At 41.1% G+C, this 27,221-nt stretch overlaps 1 protein-coding gene across 1 annotated transcript in view; it reads left to right on the forward strand.

Moving 5' to 3' along the window:
* LOC127572695 (chondroitin sulfate synthase 3-like) overlaps positions 1–15,084 on the forward strand; it is a 200,400-nt gene extending 185,316 nt beyond the window's left edge. Inside the window, exon 2 of the mRNA XM_052020215.1 lies at positions 12,784–15,084. Coding sequence (XP_051876175.1) covers positions 12,784–14,355 — 1,572 coding nt within the window. The 3' untranslated portion in view covers positions 14,356–15,084. The remainder of the gene's footprint in view (positions 1–12,783) is intronic.
* The last annotated feature ends 12,137 nt before the right edge of the window (positions 15,085–27,221 follow it).

A 27,221-nucleotide genomic window follows, 5' to 3' on the forward strand; every position in this document is an offset into this window, starting at 1 on the left:
GTGAAGTCGAAAAAAAATACAAGAAAAGCAGCACCATGTCTTCTGCAGACAGAATCATGCACTAAAGCTGGACCTTGTAGTCTCTGTTGGGAGCTGCAAGAGCCACCCACAATTGCCATGTTCATCAGTGGGAAGCACATCAGACTAATTCTCCCCACAACAGTTGCAGAAATGGCCACCATGGAATGTGAGAGAAATGTAGAGAGGTGGGGAAACATGAGATTTGTTGTGCTCTGGGTATCCCCTCATAACAGTCTGGCCTGATTGCAGTGGCCAGTCACAAGATAGGATCAGAGTGCAAGCTGATCAAGGGCCCCAGAGATCACAGCATTCCCGATCAGAACCAACGTGTGCAAAAAGATTGAACAGTGAAGGGAGTATAATGGTGAACTTCCCACTATCCTTGGCATTGAAAACTAAGGTTTCAATACCATCCACATCATGGGGCAGACCCTTCAATTGCTGTCTCATTGCCGACTTATGTATGATATGCTCCTTATTTTTCGGTGTTAAAGATTGGAGCTTTTGAGTGCAACCTACATTGTATGCCGTTAGTGGAGGAAATATGCTAAGCAGCCTGTGGCTGATGCTGAGATAATGTCAGCCACTAAATTGAATTGTGCATGGAAGCCTGGGCCTTTGTCCCCAAAGGGTGTCTTTTTACCCAGAAATGATTGCTACTTATGTAACACTTTAATGTTACTTGTGTCTAAATAAAGGTATACAAATCAATTGAATTTCTAGGCAGATATTTTCATTTGTGGGACAGTTCAAAAATCGGAAACTTAGCTACAAAATACTTGCCAATAAATCCAGTTGTGAATTCAAGATAAAAGATCTACATTACAAAGAACATAGATCTCATTCCTTAGCAGGGATGCGTTCAGAGTGGAGTGAGATTAGGAAAGGAAGAGAATGATTTGCTGACAAGGTTGGTTTAAGGTTTAGAATAATTTAGATTGACCAAAATACCCACTTCTGTGCTGTGGACTTCTTTGTAGCCCGAGGTAGTGAACCTGTATCCTGAGGCTAAAAATCCATACTATTTAATGTTTTCAATGCTTGTGATTAGTGAATTGTCTTGTCCAGCAGACACGGCCTGTATTGTTGTCTAAAATCCTGAAATTACTTGCATTCAGAGCAAAACCAAGAAATTGCACTTGAAAAAATAAATGCTAATTACTTAAAGAATTTAGTAGTACAGTGACATTTTTGGGAGGCAACAAACATCAATAGGACTCTGCTTGGATATAAAATTAAAACCCAAACTAACCATGGCTAATTTAAGTTCTACCCGAGCCCAAGTACTCTTGCCAACCTGACTTAACCATCACCATAAATGTCACAATCTTAAGCACTTGCTGGTAATACTGAACAACTCACCCTGAACTGGATAAAGTACCGAGCTCAGCTAGCACAGCCCAGTCTGACCAAAACTCAAATATTCAATAAGAATTTGCACCTGACCTGAACCCAACAGAAATACTGTATTACTTAGGGTGTTTAGGCCTAGTGACTGTTAGTGAATTTCTAGGCAATTACCTTTTAAGCTTGCTTGAAACTTACTGAAATTCATCATCCAACTTGTATCCATGTTCCTTTCCAAAAAACACATACAGATTGAAATGATTATAAACAAAAATAATTTAGTCGCCACAACCAAGTTGTCACAAAGCACTGTGACCCCCTACAGGGATTGAACTCCGCAATTTTGTCAGCTATCCAGAAGAAAATTGTAATTGAATAACATCTCTTTTTGCTGGTACTAAGAAAAATAAATTATATTATAAACATAAGTATGGGCTGCTGTGCAGAATCAAATTTTATACATTAAGTACAGCCCTACTATTAAATACAAATAATGCTGCAACAGGGGCAGGCATGGTAGTGTAGTGGTTAGCTTAACGCTATTACAGCACCAGCAACCTGGGTTCAATTCCCAACGCTATTTGCAAGGAGTTTGTACATTCTCCCCGTGGCTGCATGGGTTTCCTTGGGGTGCTCCGGTTTCCTCCCACATTCCAAAGACGTATGGGTTAGGAAGCTGTGGGCATGCTATGTTGGCGCCAGAAGAGTGGCAACACTTGCGGGCTGCCCCCAGAACACTCTACGCAAAAGGTGCATTTCACTGTGTGTTTTGATGTAAATGTGACTAATAAAGATAGTTTTCAAAATAAGATATCTCCTCCAGATTTATAGAGTCAGAGTTGTACAGCAGAGAAAGAGGCCCTTTGGCCCACCACATATATGCCAACCAATATGCCCACCTATACTAATCCCATTTGCCCCTTTATGCCATGCTCATTCCAATACTGTCAAGATGCCCCTTAAATGTTGTTACTGTTCCTACCTCTGCCACTTCGGGCAGCTCATCCCGGAAACAAAATATGTGAAAAATGTACCCCTCAGGTTCCCTTTAAACCACCTCCCTTTCACATTAAATCTATGCCCTCTAGTTTAAGACAGCCTTACCATGGGAAACAGATATTGTCTATCTACCCCAAATATGGCTCTCATAATTTTATACACCTCTGTCATATCATCTCTCAGCCTCTTCCACTCCAAGAAGGGCTGTCCAATCTCTCCTGATAACTCAGGTCCTCCTATCCAGGCAACATCCTTGTGAAACAACAAAAAAAAACAAGCTGCTGGAGGAACTCCGTAGGTCAGACCCTGCATCAGCACAGAGAGTGTAAGGGGGAAGATAGCCTGTATAAAGAAGTGAGGGGGAGGGGCTAGGCAAGAGCTGGCAAGTGATAGGTGGATCCAGGTGAAGAGGAGTTGATGGGCAGATGGAGCGAGGGATGGAGGTACTGACAGAGGCTGTGGGAGGTGATTAGTGGAGGGCTGCAGATAAAGAAGTCTGATAAGAAAGGAAGGTGATAAGTAGAACTAGGTAAGGGAGGGATGCTGGGCAGAGGGGAGGGAATAGGGGAGGGAATAGGGGACTGAGTAGATAGAGTGTGTGGGTGATGAAATGCAGGGTCTCAACCCACAACGTGGATTATCCCTTTGCCTCCACAGATGCTTCCTGACTCACCGAGTTCCTCCAATGGCTTGCTTTCACTCCAATTCCCAACACCTGCAGTCTCTTGTGTCAACAGACTTGTGAACCTTTTCTGCACCCTCTCTAGCTTAATCACATCCTTCATATAGTGTGGTGACCAGAAATGTACACAATACTTCCAGTGTGGCCTAACCAACATTTTGTACAACTGTAACATGACATCCCAACTCTTATATTGAATGGCTCGGCCAATGAAGGCAAGCACGCTGTACACTTTCCTCGCCTTCTTGTTTACTTATGCTCCCATTTTCAGGGCACTATGTACTTGTGCCCCAAGGTTGCTCTGTTCAACAACACTCCCTAGGACCATCACTATTTCTGCCCTGGTTTAACTTCCAAAAATGCATCACTTCACACTTACCCGAGTTAAATTCCTTTGCCCAATTTCCTTGTTGTTTTACATTGTGTTGTAACGTTAGATAAAATGAAAAACACGATGATGCTGGAGGAACTCACCAGGCCAGGCAGCATCCGTGGAGAAAAGCAGGCGGTCAACCTTTCGGGCCAGGACCCTTCTTCAGGACTGAAGATAGGAAAAGGGGAAGCCCAATATGTAGGAGGGAAAAGCAGAACAGTGATAGGTGGACAAAAGAGGGGAGGCAGGGTGGGCACTAGGTAGATGCAGGTAAGAGATAGTGATAGGCAGGTGCGGGGGAGGAGGGGAGAGCAGATCCACCGGGGGATGGGTCGAAGGTAACAAGACAGAGGGGAAAAAAGTAGAAAAAAAAGAGGCTAGGAAAGGGAAGACGAAGAAGCAGCAGCAGCAGCATGGTGGGGGGGGGGGGGGGCGGGTTTCTGAGGAAGGGGGGTGGGGATTACCTAAAGTGGGAGAATTCAATATTCATGCCATTAGGCTGTAAGGTTCCAAGACGGAAAATGAGGTGCTGTTCCTCCAGCTTGCACTTGGAATTCTCCTGGCAGTGGAGGAGGCTGAGGACTGTCATATCAGTGATCGTGTGTGAGGGGGAGTTGAAGTGACTATCAACAGGGAGATGCAGGTCGCAGTTACGGACAGAGCACAGGTGTTCTTTGAAACACCTGTGAAACAGGCATCAGGCTACAAGCTCATGCATACAAAGTCACCAAGAGTAGTGGGAAACTGGAAGATTGGGAAAACTTTAAAAAGCAACAAAGAACCACTAAGCAAGCAATAAGGTAAGATAGATTATGAAAGTAAACTAGCACAAAGTACGTACAGATAGTAAAAGTTTTTATAATTATATAAAGCGGAAAAGGGTGGCTAAAGTGAATGTAGGACCCTTGGAAGATGAGAAGGGGGAGTTAATATTGGGTAATGTGGAAATGGCCAAAGCCTTGAACGACTATTTTGTGTCAGTCTTCACGGTGGAGGACATGCCAAACAGAGATGTTATGGACACGATGGGAGGTGAGGACCTCGATACAAGCACTGTCACTAAAGAGGTTATGATGAGCAAACTAGTGGGCCTGAAGGTAGACAAGTCCCCTGGTCCTGATGGGATGGATCCCAGGGTACCGAAAGAAATGGCAGAAGTTATAATAGACACACTTGTGATAACTTACCAAAATCCTCTGGACAGGTCTCAGCAGATTGGAAGATAAGGAATGTCATGCCACTGTTTAAAAAAAGGATGTAGACAAAAGGCAGGTAACCATAGGCCGGTTAGCTTAATGTTTGTTGTCGGGAAAATGCTTGAATCTATCATTAAGGAAGAAATAGTGAGACATCTGGATAGAAATAGTTCCATCAGGCAGACACAGCATGGATTCAAGAAGGGCAGGTCCTGTTTGACAAATTTATTGGAGTTCTTTGAAGATATAATGAGCGCAGTGGATAAAGGGGAACAGGTGGATGTTGTATACTTGGATTTCCAGAAGACATTCAATAAGGTCCCTCATTAAAGAGTTATCCATAAGATAAGGATGCATGGAGTTGGGGCTAATGTATTAGCACGGATGGAGGATTGGTTAACCAATAGAAGACAGAGAGTTGGGATAATTGGTTGTTTCTCTGATTGGCAGTGGTGAGCGGGGTGCCGCAACTGTTCATGATTACATTAGCGATTTAGAAGAGGGGACCAAGTGTAGCATATCTAAGTTAGTTGATGACACTAAATTGAGTGGAAAAGCAAATTGTGCAGAGGATGTGGAGAGTCTGTAGAGAGATACAGATAGGTTAAGTGAGTGGGCAAGGCAGATGGGGTACAATGTTGGTAAATGTGAGATCCACTTTGGAAGGAAAAAGAGATCGGATTATTATTTAAATGGTGAAAGATTGCAGCATGCTGTTGTGCAGTGGGATTTGGGAGTGCTTGTGCATGAATTGTAAAAGATTGGTTTGCAGGTGCAACAGGTTATCAAGAAGGCAAATGGAATGTTGGCCTTCATTGCTAGAGGGATTGAATTTAAGAGCAGGGAGGTTATGCTGCAACTGTACAGGGTACTGGTGAGGCCGCATCTGGAGTACTGCGTGCAGTTATACTGGCTTTGGAGGCAGTGTAGAGGAGGTTCACCAGGTTGATTCCAGAGATGAGGGGTTCCCCTATGAGGAGAGATTGAGTTGCCTGGGACTGTACTCACTGGAATTCAGAAGGATGAGAGGGGATCTTATAGAAACATATAACATTATGAAAGGGATAGATAAGACAGAGGCAGGAAAGTTGTTTCCACTGGTAGGTGAGACTAGAACTGGGGGACATAGCCTCAAGATTCGGGGGAACAGAGTTAGGACAGAGATGAGGAGAAACTGCTTTTCCCAGAGAGTAGTGAATCTGCGGACTTCTCTGCCCAGGGAAGCAGTGGAGGCTACCTCATTAAGTATATGTAAGACACATTTAGATTGATTTTTGCATAGTAGGGGAATTAAGGGTTATGGGGAAAAGGCAGGTAGGTGGATCCGAGTCCACAGCCAGATCAGCCATGATCTTATTAAATGGCGGAGCAGGCTCGACGGGCCAGATGGCCTATTCCTGCTCCTATTTCTTATGTTCTTATGTTTTTAATGTTGATATGATTCTGATATCACTGTTCCCTCCCCTGAACTCACTGGCTTCCATATCCTTCTCTAGGGTAAATACGGATGAGAAATACTCATTCAAGGCTTCACCCATTCCCTGTGATTCCACACACAGATCACCACACTAATCCTTAAGGGGACCCTCTCTTTTATGGCTCTTAATATACTGTCAGGCCACTATTTTGAGACATCTCACACCTGATTTTTCACACTAAGGAGCATCACTACACCAGCCAATCTGTATGCAATTTTATAACCTTGGGTTTGCAGTAAGATCTGCCTCAGTGCATGTTATGAAATACAAGTGGGACGATCTGTACGTACTGTATTATAACACAGTAATATTTTAACTCATTAAGGTTTGATGGGGACGGGGGCAAGATGGAATATTGGGAAAAACACGAACAATAGAAATACCCATTGGGCCTCCAGTTGAGTTCTTGGTTCAAAATACACTCCCAGTGTAGCTGAACACCATCAATCCATATTGATCTATTAACCAAAAATGGTACATGTTGTGGGTGTAACTATTCTAATACATTATCTGATTTTGGTTTCTTAATAAGTGGCCCTGATTTTGCCTCTTGAATAATGAGGCTAACATTGCTCTAAATTATATCAAACAACAATTTCCAAACGCACACAAGCAGTTAACAGCAAAAATCACTCTAAAAGCTAACTTTTCCTTGACAGGGTACTCTATTACAGTATGTCCCCAGGACACTCAGTATTGAAATCCATAGAAAGACCAAGAAGCCGTCCTTCACTAAGAATTCCTCAGTGAACAACAGAAGGTGCATTCAGTTGTAATAGCTGATTCTTTAATGACAAACCACCTCTCTGGCCCAAAATCATTTGCAAGCATGGAGTCTCATTCTGTCAGAATTTAAATTATTATTGGAGGTTTTTAAACTTTGTATATCAATCTCATTTTTCTTCCCCTCTAACACTTCCAGTATGGGGGTTTACACTAAATTAAATATTCTAACCTGAACTTCCTGTGGGCCTAGTCTGATTAGTTGACAAGCTACATGCTCCAGAAGTTGCTACAGATTTTCTCTTTTGTAATGATGCTCTGTAGGAGTCTCACCCTTGATCTGATTACATGAAGTAGCTGTAACTCATCCCCCTTAGTCGAAAAGTTGAGCTTTTCCCTGGTGGAGGGAAAAATGGCATTGCCCGTTACACAGAGCAACTTTTCTGGAGTACAAATGCAGGAATGTTTAAAGAAGCTGCAGTTTTAGCCCAGCAACGTTATGGATATCAATGACTCCTTTTTGTATCAATGCACAGCTCACTAGCTGAAGTGAGGGCTGGAAACAAAGGGATAATCCTTCTGAGGATACTCCAAACCCAATGGAATGCCAGATGATCAATTACAACCTCAGTTATCCCAAGAACTAGCAAATGTTGTTGCAAGGAATTCAGTAACCTGAGCACAGCCAAGATGAAGGCATTGGCCCTAATGAGGGGGTGGCACAGTGGTGCACCTAGTAGAACTCCCCAGCAGCCTAGGTTAATTGGTCACTGTAAATTGTCCCTTGTGTGTAGTTGAGTGGTAGAATCTGGGGGAAGTAGATGAGGATGTGGAGAGAATAGGTTAAAGAGAAAATTATTGAGCAATGGGATTGCAGTAAGAACTAGCATAGACTCGAAAGTCCTTCTGTGCTGCAGGGAAAGATGGTAAATACATATCCAACAACAATGATAAGGGCTTCACTAACTACCTGTTTTTTTACTGTGCTATTATCTGGATGCCAGGGAAACAATTTTGCTCCACCTTCCCCACCATACACACACACCATGAGCACCGTATTAACTCTCATCTCATCATATCAGTTCATTTATTTCAGCAAGTCCAAATGATTATATAGAATTGTTTAACCTGTTACAATTCCCCCTTGGTAAAAATAAATAACCTAATTTTCCCCACCAACCCAACTCCTTTTATTGCCACTATCAAATACCATGAACCAATTACTCATGCAAGAGGCTAAAACAAGTTACCATCCTGAATAATTATGTTCAAGGTTTCTATTAGGTATTCTAATTAATTGTTTTATCTGCAAGATTCTTTCATTAAACGCTTGGTTCTAAAGGCCTGTAATCAAATGACAGCATATTCCCAATACATATAAGACCACCATTAAATGAGCAAGGGTAATTAAATGTATTAAGATAATTAACCTCAGTATTTTCATATTATTTTGTTGGTCTTGGATCAGTTTCTGGAAAATTTGTTGCTAACCCAGTAGACTTCAGTTTTCTGTTCTGTACTTCTATTGTATCAGATATAGAATAACCAAAAAAAATGACTGCGTATGCTGTTGGCTTTGTACAATTCACACCCCATTAAGAGATATGGAAGGGAATTTCTGCAGAAGCTCAATATACTACATGTGATTGGTAGTTCTTCAGTCGAATGTAAAATCATCTCCTTTACTGGCACTTATGTTTTGGTTTGAAGCAATGTCCAACTGAACAATTATGAGATCTTGGTAGACAAATGACACATTTATTACGGTATCTTTATTAGTCACATGTACATTGTGGGCATTTCGTGTTAGCACCGGAAGTATGACGACACTTGCTGGCTGCCCCCAGAACACTACGCAAAAGATGCATTTCACTGTGAAATGCCCACAACTCCTAACCCAAATGTCTTTGGAATGTCAGAGGAAACCGGAGCACTCGGAGGAAACCCACGCAAACATGGGGAGAGTGTACAAACTCCTTACAGACAGTGGCTGGAGTTGAACCCAGGTCGCTGGCACTGTAAAGCATTACGCTAACCTAATCATTTGGAATTTGTGCATAGATCTAACAAACTTTCAAACCGATACTTGTATATTTTTCTACATGAATGTTCAAGTAATTTATAGTGCAAGAGAGCATGAAGGAAGAGTGTGAACGTGGTAACAGTGCATTGAAGTTTAATAGAGAGACCTTATTTTTAGACATCATACAGGTGACTCCCGCCAGGTGGGAGGCATTGGTGATGGTTTGCATTCCTAGAAAACAGGCCATATCATGATTCTCTGTAACACGAAGTCGCACCATTTGCACGTGTCAAGAAATGCAAGTTTAAAAAAAAAGTTGTATTGATTTATTTACTTGCTTTCCCCACACAATGTCCATGAGGGCGGATTATATCCTGTGTTTTCAAATGATGTGTGAATTCTAGAAAGGGGAATTTCTGTAACCTGAATAGCTGTAACATGGAGCTTGCCTGTACCTATAGAGTGTTAACTATTATTTGTTCTTCTTCCAAATTGTTGTACTTTTAGCAAATATTTCTGAAGTGATATCATCACACTGCAACAGGCTGCTCTGTCTTATCTAATGCCCCTGAAATCTATAGAAAGGGTAGTTTTATTAATTTTAATTTTAGGAATAAAAATAAGTCATTATAACAATGGCTCTCTATTGAGGCTTATCCAAGACTAGGTGGTTTATAGAGTGTAACATTTCAACAAAACTGAATGTTGTTTCAAATAAGAGACATTGAGCTCAGAGGTGACAAACTGCTTCTCGGACTTTAAAAGGCATAGATTGAATTCTCATTTCACTTATTAGTCCTTGGTCTCCAGGGCTGGTGAGGGCATTGTTGTCAAATTGTAGGTTTCATCATTGATAGGAACAGACAAGTCACAAATGATTGTGTGGAAGCACAAATTTATGCATTTGTTGCTGCCTTGGCCCACTTGTGATGTAGCAGAATGCACGATCAATGTCACTGAAACTTCTGACAGTTCATTAAACAGACCAATTTTGTTTCAGTTTGCACTCCACACAACAGTAGTGGGGAATCTTGATATTCGTGGAACACCTTGAAGCCCCTTGCAGAGATTAATTTTGCAGATGGTGAAATTAGTTCATTGAAGAATATAAAAACCATAATGCAGTAAATTCAGATATTTGCAGCAGAGTGCAGTTGGCACCACCAGCTCTCTAATGTTTGAAATGCCAAGAGCTCCCAGAACAATGACTGCTATTGCTAAACAATCTGCATTTATGTAATGTATGCACTATTGTAAAATGTTGCAAGACTCCAAAAAATATATACCCAACAGTAAATCCAAACAAAATATGTATCTTTCACAGATGAACTTTCATCTTCCTTCTACTATTCCAATCTTTTCTAATGATTAGTAGTTTTCTCCGTACATTATAGTTTCTTTATCCATTGACGACGCGCAGTAAACAGTATCAGACTCCTAATTTCACATGTTTATTAGCTACAATCAGGCTGCCCAGTATAATTGAACCTCTTTTGCTGATTGTTGATGTGCATAATTCATACAATGGAAGTGAGCAGCTGGGCAAGGATGTGCTTTCCTTGATCAGATGTCATGAGTCACATTCCTGTCATCATCAATTACTGAAGTGTTCAGGTACATTACACTTTGCCTGAAAGCAGGACTCCAAGTAGTTGGTGTAGATTATCAAGGTGCCTCACAGAGCAGGGCACAGCAATTTTTCACTGAATACACTGTGTAATGTTTCTGCCTAAATCACTCATTATAATGCGGTTGTGAAAATGCTTTATCATCTGTTTTGTTATCAATAGGGATACTGCTAAACTGAGTAGAATCTTTATTTTATGTTGTATATGAGATTTTTTTTGACAAAAACCTTGCTTTTATTTTACATAAACTAAGTACTCGTGACTCGAAGCGGTGAAATAATTGGTCATTTGCTTTTTTGTTTTCCCTAGGTTAAAGGGAAAGCATTCTTGTTAACAACAGGATCTTAAATATGGCAACTCAACTGCAGGAAAGCTGGCCCTGCATTTATTTCTTCTCCTTTCTCAATTCTTTTTCCCTCCTTGACAGGGCAGGTCAAATTCTCGCTCATAAACAAGTCATGTCGGTAATAGATACGTTGCAGTAGATGACCATTGCCCCCGCTGGCACAACCATAGCATCAAAAGATTTCTAACAGGGTGACATAAAATGTAACAACTTGTATTTGTAAACAATTTTGTTTTCTGCTTGCATTCACCAAGTCCCTCATCTGTAATCTGGATCATTGTGAGAATATGGTCCCACAGACCATGGCCCCCTAGCATTTGGCACAGGTGACAAAACAACTGCCCTGGGATAGAAAGCTGGCAGATACTTAACTATTTCCTGAGACAATGAACTGGAAAGCACTTACCATACATTTGGTATGCTTTGCACCTGCTTTATGGACATAAAACATGATGCAAAGTTTACCAGATTACAACGAAACCTGCACAAAACAGGTATTGGACCCTTTAATTTGGAAATCAGGACCAGAACTTGGTTAGGATGGATCTTCAGCAGTCAGTGAAAGATTTGAGTTTTGCCATGAAACATTCTGCTGGAATCAGGAGGAACCAGAATGCTCTGCAGAAGTCTCCATTCCAGCCCATCCATGTTGCCCGCACAATTCAGTCTGCTTGGACTTAACCCAGGCCTGGAGTGAGCATGGCAGGTAGCCTGCTCACTTCCTAGTTTGTATTAACTGCCTGTGGAAGCACATCCACTGCCAACAACTGCTATGACCCATCATTAGACAGCTAAAAGTACACATCCAAAATAAATATTTCCCTATGCAAATTACAGCTCACTGATTTACTCAGATCCAGTTGGTAATGTTAAGGTGCACAAAGGCAGGATATGTCCACATGTGTCCTTGCATTTCCATCAGGAAATGATCAGAACATTTTTTTTTTATTTAATTTGTGGATCATACTTCATGGGAAGATTGAGCTTCAACTGGCATCACCTTGACCTTGTCTTAGGATTGCCCTGTACCCATCCTTCAGACTTAAGCACGTCAACAGACTGACAATGCAAGACCAAGGTCAGGAAAGCTGTAGCTCTCTTGATTGCAGTTTGAAGCAAGCTGACTAACCAGTCCTCTGTCAGCCATGCAGATGTCACAATTGACTCTTGTATTTGGTTACCAGATGTTCATCAGGCTTCTTAGAGTTAATGTATTCATGTAACTATTGTTTTAATTTAACTAAATAATGATTAATTAACAGCATCCCGAGTCAACAATTCCCAGTGATTTACACTGTACTGACAGTATAGTTTTGCTTAGTCAAATTTTTCTTACTGTAATGGCAAGAAATTGCACCGCATGACCTTTAGATTGTCTTTTGCCAATTTGTAAAAAATAATTAGACAATTAAATTTAGAAACAAAGATTGCAAATAATTGAATGGATTTGAAAACAAATACCCATGACAGCGTCAAAACAAAAGATTGCAATTGCAATCATGAAATCCTTTACAATTGTAGATAAAGATTAGATGCAGAAAGACCTTGAAAATAAAATATTGTGAAAAATTGAGCATTTAACAGGTTGGTTGTGTTTTAGTTTAAATGCATTCCTCAATTTTGGCTTTCCCTTCAGAGAAGTGATGGAATGGCATAATTAGTAAGATCTATTAAACACAGGAAGCCCTCAGAAGCTAGTGATGAAGGGTAGACTTGTGGTGGTTAAAACAGCAGCATTCAGTAGCAGACCTTTCATACAATTTGCCCAGCAGCTGACCAACTGATAGTTTATAAGCAGGCTATTTTTGATAGTGTAGGAATATTACCTGGAAAATAACATTACTGAATTTGCTAGTTTCTTTTCTGTTAACAAAATATAGTCTAAAAAGTGTTTTAAAAAAAGTGCATGCAGATCTCCACTTAGCAGTACTCTGAACTAAAGCTTATTTTCTCCTTCATATCTACAGATGCAGCAGCTGTTCTATGAAAATTACGAGCACAACAAAAAGGGATACATTCAGGATTTGCACAACAGCAAGATTCATAATGCTATAACACTCCATCCCAACAAAAGGCCCTCCTATCAGTATAGACTGCATAACTATTTGCTAACCCGTAAAGTTTCAGAACTACGCCATCGGACCATCCAGTTGCATCGAGAAAGCGTTTCTATGAGCAAGCTCAGCAATACTGAAGTACGCAAGGAGGATCAACAACTTGGAATGATGCCTTCTTTTATGCGTTTCCAGCCTCAGGACAGGAACGAGGTCCTCGAATGGGAATTTCTGACTGGGAAACACCTTTATAGCATGGTAGAAACACAAATCCCTCGGCAAGGCATCAACAGCATGCTGCGTGCAGCGCTGGATGACACCATAATGCAAATTATGGAAATGATCAACTGGAACTCCAAGACCAGAGGACGTGTAATTGAATTTAAAGAGATTCAGTATGGCTACCGCAGAGTTAATCCCATGCACGGAGCAGAGTACATCATGGATCTGTTGCTACTTTATAAGAAACACAAAGGAAGAAAGGTGACTGTTCCTGTGAGACGCCATGCTTACATTCAACAATCTTTCAGTAAACCATTCATGAAGGAGGCTGAAGAACTTAATGCCAGAGAGCTCGCAGAAAGTATAAACAGTGACGCTCAGTCATTCTCCTTCCTCTCAAACTCGCTGAAGATCTTTTCACCATTCCAATTCACAGAGAGCACCAAAGAGCTTAAGCAACGTAATGACCAGAAAGTTCATATCCTAGTCCCTCTCACTGGAAGGTACGACATATTTGTTCGGTTCATGGAGAACTTTGAGAAAACTTGCCTTATTCCAAAGCAGAATGTAAAATTATCCATATTGTTATTCAATTCTGATTCAGTCCCAGATGAAGGCAATCACATGGAGTTAATGAGAGAGCTTAACCTGAAGTATCCTAAAGCAGATATGACCATTCTCCCAATGAGAGGGGAGTTCTCCAGAGGCTTGGCCCTAGAAATGGGCTCCTCTTCATTTCATAATGACAGTTTGTTGCTCTTCTGCGACGTTGACTTAATTTTTACTCCAGACTTTGTGCAAAGGTGTAGGGACAATACAATTCAGGGAGAACAAGTTTATTTTCCTGTAATCTTTAGTCAGTATGACCCAAAAATAGTTTATGGTGGTAACCCTGTAAATGATAACAACTTTGTTTTCACAAAGAAGACCGGTTTCTGGAGGGATTATGGCTTTGGAATTGTTTGCATATACAAGAGCGATCTATTGCAAGTTGGCGGATTTGATACTTCTATTCAGGGTTGGGGGCTGGAGGATGTTGATCTTTTTACTAAGGTGATCTCTTCTGGCTTGAATGCCTTTAGGAGCCAAGAAATTGGGGTTGTTCATGTTTACCACCCTGTTCACTGTGATCCTAATATAGATCCTAAGCAATACAAGATGTGTCTAGGGTCCAAAGCAAGTACATTTGGATCAACAATGCAGCTGGCTGAACTCTGGCTTGAAAAACATCTAAATGGTGGATACAACAGAACTATATCCTGACATTCAAGCTCCTTATCTCACTCTTCAAAGGGTTTTACCTCAGATTTTTACATTGTTATGCTTTTGGTTCTCCAGTCACCTCTTCCAAAGAAGATTTTCAAAGCATTGAGACAAGGTGAATAACATTCATGAATATTTTAATGTCCTATGGAAAGTGCTTTGAAAATGGGTTATTTTGATCTTTGCCTAAAACTGGGGAGATTCAAAACACTTGAGAGTACTGTCAATCGCATTCCTCCTGCAGGCTTTGTAAAAGTGCTTCACGTGTCAGAATCTGAACTCCAAAATCAAAACTGATACGTTGGAAATAACGCCACAAAAGTGCTTTAAGCTTCAAGCAGGAAAGAACTATTGTAGACTTTTTAATTTATGTTCAGACTTTAAAAATTGTTGACATTCACCATCTGCAGTATTTTTTAAAAAACTATGTGAACAAATGTATGATTGTATGTTTGCTTTTAAAAACTTTTATGTGGGAATATATTCTCACAAGATTACAGGTACTGGTGACCAAGCTCTAAATGTCAGAAATGTATGTATTCTGTATAATGTGTACAGCGAGTTTAGATGACTCCTGGTTTCTTCAAATGGAAACATGCTGCAAGTAGGCATGTATCTTCATTCCTTTAGCTTTGTGTCTTTAAATGCCCCTACAGTTTGCCGCTTAGAAATCATCTGAGAACAATCCTATTTATAATAAAGTATCTGCATAACATTATTTCACTTCCTAAACATGGTTCAACTGTTTTTGTCAATTTTATGAAAATCATTGACAGGGAACAAATTGCTGCATTATTGAAGTAGGTGGTTATTTATTTTACTAATAAGTTTTGTATTGGTCAATTCATCTTGGAATTAGCCAGAGCTACTGTTAGAAGTATTGGAAATGTTTTTAAAAGTCATTGTCGCTTCACACCTGAAATCCACCTATTTTTCCACATCACACTGTGGTTACTTTTTGTGCCATCTTTCAGCATGCTGCCACGAGTGGTGGAATATCAGAGTAAAATGGTCAGAGTACTGTAGCTATCTTGGGTCTGTAATAAGGTGCATGAGTGAAATTTCAGTGTCATGATACAGAGCCAGCATAACTTTGAGCTGAAATTAAAACAGACAGTGCTGTAAATATGCAGCATCTGTGGAGAGAGAAGTAGAGTTATTATCAGAACTGGAAAAGCGAGAAAAATGTGCCTTAAGTTGCAAAGAGGAGGAAGGGTAGAAAGAACAGAGGGAACATCTGTGTTAGATGTATTCCAAGGCTGTCCAGATGATGTAATGCTTCTGGTCCTTTGGTAAATGAGAGCAAGACGCAGGACAGATGAGTCCTGACACAAACATAAGGTTGAAAGAGGGTTGGCAGCTGAAGACAGAGGTCAAAGTGGGAGTGAGTTAAAGAATTAAAGTGATAGCTGATTAGAATCTCAGAGACACTAAGTGGACTGAACTGAGCATCACCTAATCTGTGTTTGGTTTCTCCAGTGTAAAGGAGATCACCAAATGCAGTGCTCTAAATTGAAAAAAATGCAAGTGATTCACAGCTTCACCTGGAAGAACTGTTGGTGGGAACAAATTAGATGAAGGAGTAGGTGTTCCTGTGAAAATACTGTGGGAAGGGGATTAATTCTAGGAGTGAACACTCCCCCTCAGGATGCCAAAAGGAGAGAGGAAGATGCATCTGGTGATGGAATCCTATAAAAGATGGCAGGAATTAGAGGATGATCCATTGAATGCGGAGGCAGGCAGGGTGGAAGGTGGGGGCAAGGGGAACCTATACTATTGGCTGTCAAGGAAGGGAAACTCATGAAAGGTGGTGGCTTCTATACCCAGCTTGCAAATTTCCTCTCTGTCCTCTGCTCCAGCAGTACTTAAGTGTTGATTTTTTTTTTTTGCGCATTTTGTATACAATGCCCCAATTCCAAAGTTGCCTGTAACTTGCGGGTTGATGCCAACAGAGAGGCAACAAGGATTGAGGTCGGGTTGGTCAGTCAACACAGGGGTCTTGGGGTGCAAGTCATGGTGGATACCACCAGATAGTTGTCTGGAGTGGCGAGGGGTCAGGCTAGAGGCAGAAGATTATCTTGATACAGTACTGAAGCAAACCTCAAACACTCTGAAATCCTGCTTCTGCATGGAGGTTTCAGAACCGGGTGATGGTCGGCAACCCAAGAAGTTAATTCAGTTTCTCTCTCCACAGATGCTGCCTGACCTCAAGAGTCATAAAGCATAGAACCAGGCCCTTGGCTCATGCCAACCATCAAGTACCTAGCTATACTAATTAGATATACCAGCACTTGGTCTGTAGTTTACTATTCCTTGGTGACCTGGCTGACCACCTCCAGAATTTTCTACATCTGGTCTTCAGTTGGGTTTGGATGTCCTTGTACAAACCTAACTTGCACGTATAGCAAACAATTAGAAAGGCAAATTTGGACAGATGAAGTTGAAGTACAAGTAATTAGAAAAACTTTGTTGCAAATGCAAGAGACTGCAAGCTGTTTTGTTCTGTATGCTCATGGAAGATTGCAGCAACAGTGATCGTCAGAATAACTCCTGGAAAGTTTAAGATATCCCCTGTGTTAATCAGACATTTAGCAGAATGAGAAATCTTCCTGAAATTTCTCAGATTCCAGGAGAGTGCAGAGAGTAGATATGGAGCTGTTTCCTCAGACTGAAAAGGACCAGAACTGGCAGTACACTGATCTCAAGATAAAAGGAAAACTATTTAGGACTGGTGAAAAAAAATTGTGAATCTTTGGATATCTAATTCCTAGGCGGCTTGTTCTAATGTTGAAGAACAAGATTCAGATTTACCCTCCTACCTGGCATCCCTCAGTCCTCAGTTTTTCACATCTCTACTACCATTTATTTTATCCTTCCAATCTGGTCCAGAACACACTTCCTCTAATCTGTCCGCAAATGGGAGTTTGGGAAAGAAAGGCTTTGAAGCTAGTTTTGTCATGCCAGGCCATTCTTCAATGCACGATATCTGCCCATCTGGGACAGTGGAAGATTTATGCCAAGAAACTAATGTGCATTTTTAGGCATGCTACAAATGCCAATGTTTTAGTGCAGACTAAGGCATTAAAATGTGTAGGTCTAATGCAGAAGAGTTCTGATATTGCATTGAGCTGTTACCATAGAAAAGAGCATGGTTTAAAAAAAAGCAGGCATAGTGTTAAACAGTAGGATGGCTTGCGAGCTCTTCACAGGTAGCAAGTTCTCACTGCAGGTTGAAAACTGTTTAGGTTAAAATGCAGTCAATAGATCTAAAGCAGAGGAAGAAAGGACCATCCAGGATGCTGCAGGAAAGGAGCTCACTGGGGATCACATTCAGAAAATGTGAATAAAACAAAAAGCTGAATATGGTACATGTGTCATCTTCTTGTAAAAGAAGTTTTTTCAATTAGCTTTGCCATTTAAATTATTTTGAACAGTCGTACCAGAAACATTAAACTCTCTGCCCAGAAGCTGACATGCTGAGCATATGAAGCATTTTCTCTATTTCAGATTTCCAGCATCTGCAATATTTTACTTTCTTTTTGCAGATATTTCATCTCTCAAGATACACATAACAAGAGCATAAAACTAAACCTGAAACGCAGAAGCCTAATTGCCACTCAGTGCCTCGAGCTGCATTGGAAACAATCCACAAAGGATTATAGTGCACCATTAAACCTCTTTCCTTACCACTTGCCTAATTAAATTTTAACAGAGAGTACAAACAGCATACATAATGAAGACTATCTGTTGTTGCTTGCAAGTTATCAGGTCAGCTCACTTGCGGGACACAAATCATGTCTTTGTAAATCTATCCTCTGTTCTGGTAACAAAGTGCTACAGCTGGAAAATATATTCAATTATACAGTAATTAAGTAGCTAAGTCACATGTGCTCAATCTTCAGTGAAGAAACAATTGAGATAAATTGAGGATATTGAGATCATCACAAAACCAATCATTCTCACAAAAGCAGAAACATGAGCAATGGAAATGAAATTAAACAATTCAAACTAAACAGTTAAATGGAACACAATTACACAAAGAGAAAAAGCAATCACATTTGTATCTAAAGCAGAAAAAATAAGATTTATGATCAGGAATTAAGGAGTCAGATGAAATAAAAGTGTAATAGGAAATGAAGAGCCCATCAAAGTCAGCATGAAGCACAGCACAGTGTGGATCTCCCTCCCTCTGTCACTTATTTGGCAGAGTGGTCCCAAAGCTCTCAAGTATCAAACCGCTGCCAGCCTGCTGTGTTCCTTGAGGAATCCTTATCAGCTGCTAATGAGAGGTTTCGTGCCTCTAGACACTGCATTGAGGCTGAAGCCATCTCTGCCAGGACAACATCAATATATTTTCAGTTGAGCATTATGTGACAGCAAGTCTAGAAAAGAGTGAAACACTACCAGAAATCTAGCCAAGAGTGAACCAATCTGAGGGGAACCCAAACACTTGTGATAAAGCCTGATGATAATACCCAAAATCTCTGCTAGTAATAGAGTTCACACTCACCCTTCAAGTCATAGCCAAATGCTGAGACGAAAAGGGTGTCAGGAGATGATTGCAATGCGTACAAATGAAATCATTAAAGTATGTCACAACCTACATAACATGGAGGCACATCAGGAAGTCACTCACCCAACAACATGCCATAATGATTGTTCTCCATTATATGATTTCCATTCTGACAACAATGTCGGTGCAGCCATAATTGCCTGGGAACCTTTAAAATGTGTTGGATGCTGGGTTCTATTGGGGATCAAGCTGCAAGCTTTAAAGTGACATGCCCAGTTGTGACATTAAGGCTTCAATTGGCACATGCACACTTACAGAGCCAAATTCAGATGCAAACACACAGGGATTCAGGTCTTGGAACACGAATTTCACCCTGAAATCCCTGGCATCCCACTCATTTTCATAAATTACGGATTCATAAATTAGTCAGATCTGAAGAGATGTCAATCAACCATCTGGGTACATTGCCTTGAATCCTGGGCATGATGGATTATTGGTATATTGTCATTATGTTACTTGGTTAGTAACCCAGAGACCTGGACTAATGATACAAAGTTCCGATCACATCATAAAATTAGAGTTCTGTTAATTAAGTAGAACATAAGAAAATAGAAGCTGGATTAGGCTACACACCCCCTCAAGCTTGTTCTAGCTCTTATTCAACATGACCTTATCTCTTTTTCTGACTGGAATGGTGTATAAATTCTTTGATGTCCTTTACAGAAGGAAACCTGCCATCCTTGCACTCTTTAGCTTATGTGCAACTCCTAACTTTATTTGATATGGGTATCACTGGAAAAGCATTTATTATCTATCCCTAATCTACTAGAGAAGGTGGTAGGGAGAACTCTTATGAACCATGACAATCCTTCTAGTGAAGGTACTTCCACAGTGATGTTCAAAGAGGATTTAGATCCAGCAACAATGAACGACTGGCAATAATTTTTTCCAAACTGGGATGTTGAGAGACCTGGAGGGGAACCTCAAAGACTTGCAGTCATAGAACATCGAACAGTACAGCACAGGAACAGGACCTTCGGCCTACGATGTTGTGCCGAACTAATTACATTAGTAATCAAATACTCAACTAAATTAATCCCTTCTGCCTACTCAATGTCCACCCGCTTCCATTTCCTGCATATTCATGTGCCTATCTAAGAGCCTCTTGAACGCCTATCATATTTTCCTCCATCACCCCCGGCAGCGCATTTCAGGCACCCATCACTCTGTGTGGAAAATCTTGCCCCACACATCTCCTCTGAAGTTATCCCCTCACACCTTAAATGCATGCCCTCTGGTATTGGACATTTCCACCCTGAGAAAAAGATTCCAGCTGTCTACTCAATCTTATAAACCTCCATCAGATCTCCCCTCAGCCTCCACTGCTCCAGAGAAAACAACCCAAGTTTGTTCAACCTCTCCTGATAGCACATGCCCTCTAATCCAGACAGCATCCTGGTAAATCTCTTCTGCAACCTCTCCAAAGCCTCCACGTCCTTCCTGGGGTGACCAGAATTAAATGCAATGTTCCAGATTCGGCCTAACTAGAGTTTTATAAAACTGCAACATAACTTCCTGACTCTTGAACACATTTCCTTGACTAATAAGGGCAAGCATGCCATACACCTTCTTTACCACCCCATCAACCTGTGCAGCCACTTTCAGGGAGCTATGGACTTGGACCCCAAGATCCCTCTGCTCATCAACACCATTAAGAGTCTTGCCATTAACAGTGTACTGTCCCTCTACATTTGATCTTCCAAAGTGCAACACTTCACATTTGGCCAGGTTAAACGCCATCTGCCATTTCTCTGCCCATATCTGCAACTGATCCATATCCCACTGTATCCTTTGGCAGTCTTCGTATCATCTTCATATCGTCTGCAAACTCACTAATCCACCCATCTACGTTTTCATCCAGGTCATTTTTTATTATATATATCACAAACAGCAGAGGTCCCAGTACAGATTCCTGTGGAACACCACTAGCCACAGACCTCCAGCCAGAATAAGTCCCATTGACCACTACTCTGTCTTCTAAGGGCAAGCCAATTCTGAATGCAAACGGCCAATTCACCACAGATCCCATGCATCTTAATCTTCTGGATGAACTGCCAGTGAGGGTTCTTGTCAAATACCTTACTAAAATCCACATAGACAACATCTTCAGCTCTACTTTCATCAATCACCTTCTCAAAAAACTTGATCAAGTTAGTAAGACATGACTTGCCCTGCCCAAAGCCATGCTGACTGTCCCTAATTATGCCATGGTTTCCAAATGTTCATAAATACTATCCCTAAGAACTTCCCTACCAGTGACGTGAGACTCGCCGGTCTATAGTTTGCAGGATTATCCCCATTTCCCTTCTTGAATAATGGAACAACATTAGTTATTCGCTAGTCCTCTGGGTCCTCACCTGTGGCTAGAGAGGACACGAAGATCTTGGTCAAGGCCCCAGCAATCTCATCTCTTGCCTCTCTCAATAACCTGGGGTATATCCCATCAGGTCCTGGGGACTTATCCACTTTAATGTTCTTTAAGAGATCCAACACTACCTCCTTCGTCATCTCAAAATGCCCTAGCATATTAGCACACTCCATACTGATCTCCCTATCTTCCACGTCCTTCTCCGTGGTAAACACTCATTTAGGATGTCTCCCACATCTTCCGCCTCCAAGTACATGTTCTTTCCTTTATCTGTGGGTGGTCCTACCTTCTCCCTAGTTATCCTCATGCTCTTGATGTATATATTGAATGCCTTGGGATTCTCTTTAATCCTACTTGCCAAGGACTTTTCATGGCCCCTCCCAGCTCTCCTAATTCCATTCCTGAGTACTTTTCTGGTTTCTTTATAATCCTCAAGGGCTCTGTTTGATTTTAGCTTCCTAAACCTTACATACACTTCCTTTTTCTTCTTGAATTAATTCATCACTTCTCTCGTCACCCAAGGTTCCCTTCCCTTGCCATCCTTGTCCTTCCTTCTTATTAGAAGATACTTGTCCTGTACTCTGTGCAGCTGGTCTTTAAACACCCTCAACATGTCAGATGTGGACTTGCCCAGAAACAGCTGTTCCCAATTAACTCTCCCTAGTTTTTGCCTAATACTTTCATAATTTGCCCTGCTCCAATTTAATACTCTCCCACAAGGTACATACTTATCTATAGCTATCTTCAAACTTAAGGAGTTGTGGTCACTGTTCCCTAACTATTCTCCCACAGAAAGGTCAGTCACCTGGCCAGGCTCATTACCCAACACCAGGTCCAGTACAACCCCTCCTCTTGCTGGACTATCCACATACTGATTTAAGAAACCCTCTTGGATGCACCTAACAATTTTTGCCCCATCTAAACCTCCTGCAATCAGGAGCTCCCAGTCTATGTTAGGGAAGTTGAAGACACCCACTACAACAACCCTATTGTTTTTACACCTTTCCCTAATCTGCCTGCATATCTGTTCCTCAATATCTCGATGGCTACCGGGGAGTCTGTAGTATAATCCCATATGAGTGATTGCACCTTCCTTATTTTTGAGTTTTACCCATATGGACTCAGTGGATGAGCCCTCCATTATGTCCCCTCTGAGTGCAGCTGTGATATTGTCCCTGATTAATAGCGCAAGTTTCCCTCCACCCCCCCACCCCCACCCACCCTCCTTCTCTATCTTTTCTAAAAGATCAAAATCCTGGAACATTAAGCATCTATTCCTGTCCCTCTTTCAACCAAGTTTCTGTTATAGCTGCAACATCCTAGTCCCATGTACTGATCCATGCTCTAAGTTCATCACCCTTACCTATAATACTCCTAGCATTAATATACACTTCAACCCGTCTGTCCCATTGTGTCTATTATCTTGCTTCTGCCTGTTCTTACTGGTCATGACATCTACCTTCCTCTCAATCCCTCCACTTTCTGACCCAGTACTCTGGTTCCCATCCCCCTGCCAAACTAGTTTAAACCCTCCCAAGTAGCACTAGCGAACCTCCCAGCCAGGATATTGGTTCCCCTCCAGTCAACATAGGAAACATTTTTTTTAAAAAAGTCTATTGATGACAAGTTCTCAGGCTTGTGAAAGTTAAAAGGAAAAAAAAAGACTGGCTGGATCCATTACGTGCATGCCTTTATAACATTTTTGTGGGCCAGGCAGGAGCAGGAACATTTCTTCCAGACCCAACAATGTACCTCACCTTGTAACCAGAACTCCATGACCCAAGACACCTGCAGCTACAATCTTGCTCCTCTCAATGCACTCGCCTCAATTGGCCCAAATTGAAGAGAGTTGTCAATGTAGCCCAGTCCATCACAAAAACCAGCCTCCCCTCCATGGATTCTGTCTACACCTCATTGTCTCAGTAAAGCAACATTTTCTCTTCCCCCCCACCCCCAATCAGGCAGAAGATACAAAAGCCTGAAAACAAGTACCATCAGGCTCAAGGTCAACTTCTATCCCACTGTTATAAGACTCTTGAGTAGACCTCTTGTATTTTAAAGATGAACTCTCGATCTCTCAATCCACCTCGACATGGCCCTTGCACTTTGTCTACCTGCACTGCACTTTTTCTGTAACTGTAGCACAATATTCTGCATTTTTTCCCCCTTTTGCACTACCTCAATGTACTTATGTATAGAATGATCTGTCTGGATGGCATGCAGACAAAATCTTTTCACTGTATCTCAGTACGTGGCCATAATAAACACCACCTCACTCCCATTTCTCCAAAAATCTTCCCCACCCACCCAAAATTACTGCTGGATCCTGCCCCTGACCTCAAGTCTGTTTCCAATGACCACTCCCTGCTTCCACCAACCACATTCTTCCCCAGATCACTGCCCCATTGACTGCTGTCAGCCCGCACCCCACCACAATTTGCTCCGAAGTGATTAGAACTCCCAAGTATAATCTCACTTTAGCTCCCATCATCTATCCCTAAACATGACTAAGTTTACCATTACCCATCACCAATTACCATCTGTTTTGTCCCCCATCCCCCCCCAACCATCATCTCTATATAATGTTCTATATCCCACTTGTAATCAGACTCCCAACCACCATCAAAACAACCACAGTCTAAAATGGCTTAACAAGCCAGTCATCACCATCACCTGCTTTTCGAATAGCAAATTAGGAGGGGCAATAAATAGTGGCCATGCTCACAACCCAGCAGTAACTAATGTAACAAAACAAATTACACAAATCTCTGGCAGTTTCCAGCATATGTCGTATTGATATGCAAGTTATAATCACTAGCATCATATTCTAGCTAGACATAAATACAATGAAGACATTTCACTAAATTGAGGGAGCTCCCATTGGCCTTGAATTGCTACCAATTGCCTTCCATGGGGAGAAAAAAAAACAGGAATTATGTTGTCCTCCTGGATAGAACATCAATGACTGTTTTAATTCACTGGTTAGAAATGCTAACTGGAAGGATTCATCAAAAATTTCACAACAGGGTTGACCTCAGCAGATATAAATATTTCTGTTCTGCCGATTGAAAAGGGCCACAAATATTCAACCAATTCCCTATTTTTTTTTACTCCCAGGAGTTCAAACACAAAACATCATTATCTTAAATTCTCCATAATGTGGAAATTACAATGCAGAAAACAGAGGCAATAGTTCTGTACTGACTGATTCATAGCACTTCATTCTTCTTGCATTAAATAACTTTATCTTACATGGAAATCTGCACGCTAACTTTCCTCCACCATACTAGATTCTTTGCAGACCCCTCCAGAATAGTGTCCTTTTATTGCAAGTCTATTTATGCAGATCCTAGCTTGAGCCTGCTATTATGTTGCAGATAGCAGACTCAAACCAGTATTTGTACATGAGACTGGACTTACACTGGAGTATTAAAGATGAGAAGATAGCAGGATAAAAGTCCTAGTAAGGTTTGATGAGTCAAGTGACTGATTTCTGTGTTGCAACCAAACTGCAAAGTGACACTGCTGTAGTATGCCACAGTGCTTTTAGAGGACTCTTCATCCAATGGACTTTAAGCTAAGGGCTTGTGATCAGAAACTGCTCATTTTTCCAATAACAAAAAAAAACTTTTGACTTTTTTTAAAAAAATGTTGATAGTGGATCAAAAATGGATACTTATAAATTGTGGTTTTACATGAGCCTAGAATAATACTGCACCAAACGTGAAGTCCATCTGGAGTAAGGCTGCCTACTGAATTTGTAAGGCCCACTACTGAGTTGACTCCAATTTATATTTTCTCTCATACCAACACGTTACAAAATATAATCCATCAGTTGAAATAATCATGGAACAACCAAAGAACTCGATCAGTCAAATATGAAGGCGCAGTGACTCTGTACCTTGGTACAAGTACATGAACACATTAATGTGCAAAAGTGGCAGTCATAAACTATAATCCCTTAAGGATGAAGTTTTACTTGTGTATGATTGCACAGAACAAAAGGGACCACATTAAATTAAAACTGTGGAAATGAAGTGAAAATCCACTTCCATTTCCTCTGAAAGGAGATCAGGGACAAAGGGTCTTCAATTTACTTTAACCAGTAAGAAGGAGATTAGCAGAATTTCCTTTGCTTATGCAGAAAGTTGTTGAAGCATGAAATACTTTGCCAATGGTTGAGGCAGAGACTATTTAATCTTTTAAAGAGAAATTGGATAAATAATTGAAGCAAATGGATATACAGGGTTATGGAAAGCTTGAGTGCAAAGATATGGACACAATTGGGCCAAACAAACTGCTCTGTGCTGTAAACTTCCATGGTTCTATTATCCTACAGTTCAGACATTTCTTTGAAGTATTAATGAATATGAATCAAGTCAATTTACATATGCTTTAAAAGATTTGCACTTCATATTGCTGCAATGCAAATCATTCAATATGCAAGGCTAGTAGCTGCGACTGTCAAAAATAATAAGGCAGATTCATGAAATTGTTACAATCTTAAGTAGTGAAGCTGAATGTGGGATTGGTCCTCATTTCCTTCCAACAAGTCGGCTAATTTTTTTTCTCCTTTACGGCTGCAAATGAGTTCCTAAAGTTCTTAGAATCTTTCAGCCTTAGTCAGTGACTTTTCTGCCTGCTGTACAAAGCTTTTTCGTCAGCTTTAGTTGTGGTCTGAGCTTCTGTGTCCAGATGTAAATTTTCAGTTTTGGAAACTGTCTTTACTCAGAATGTCACAATCAAAGAACCGGGTTTATTCCGACCCTTAAGTATTAATCTTATTTGCCATTCTGTGTTACCCATGTATACCTGGATGGGGAAGTTAGCCACAAGGCAAAACTAAATTTGATGTCAAGAATGTTTTGCACACAATCAAAGTTGGATTCTGTAAAAGAGATAACAGCAACAGATTTATACTCTTAGGGTATGTTCAAGGAACAAGTATGCTAATAGAATCAGTGCTAAAACGGATCATTATCCATATAAGATGTACTACTAATAATGCTGCTGTGTGGAGAACCAGGCTTCCCCAGTTGCTGCTCTCCTGTGTTGGAAATGACGCAAATTCTGCAAAGAATCTCCACTGGCTCAGTGCAAAGATGCTACCCATGAGGACCAGTGTTGGGGAGCCGAGACGAGTGGTACGTCCACTCAGCATCAAGATGTTAAGCTTGGTGGCCAGTACAATGAGTTGAGGTCATTGCTGGGAACTAGTAGCCCCTGCTCTGCATATTGATAGATCACCTGGATCACTCATATCACCTCCTGTTGAATGTGATAGAATTTGCTGCCTCCCCCCTCTTTGTTTGGCTGCACGACTTCTTCAAGCACAGAGATTTCTTTCTAAAAAATATTCAGTAAAATGTACTTTATTCGGAGAATATATACAATTATTCAAACAGGGCAAGGTATTATTATAATTTACACTACAAAGCACTTCCTTCCACCAGTAATAATATTTCCACCACATCAACCGGTCACGAATGCTTCATTCCCAAAACGTTCCACCAGTGAAACATTTGAGAAGAGAACACATAGAGCCCAGTTCCTCAGTATCCAACAGCAGGAGGGCCTGAAACTTGCGGCCCTTCCCCACACAGCCTTTGTGGTAGCTGCACCAGACTTAATCACATTGCTCCTGTGCATTGGACCATGCCTGTCTACGGTATTCGGTTGTGGACAACTCCTTGCATTGGAAGACCAACAGGTTCAGAATGAGCAAAAATTTCTTTATGGCAGCAAGCTCAGTGGTGGCAGCTGGTCTTTGAGTTGTGCAGCCAAAAAGAGGGAAGACAGTAGCTGCCATCAAATTCTCTATGTGGAGATAAGGGAAACCTTGGGATCCGAGCAGTTTGTCAACACACGGAGCAGGTGCTGGCAGTCCCCAGAAGGAACCCCACTCTCACCCCGCTGGTCAAGGCG

This window comes from Pristis pectinata, chromosome 7, assembly GCF_009764475.1.
Source record: "Pristis pectinata isolate sPriPec2 chromosome 7, sPriPec2.1.pri, whole genome shotgun sequence".
In the NCBI taxonomy this organism is placed as follows: Eukaryota; Metazoa; Chordata; class Chondrichthyes; order Rhinopristiformes; family Pristidae; genus Pristis; species Pristis pectinata.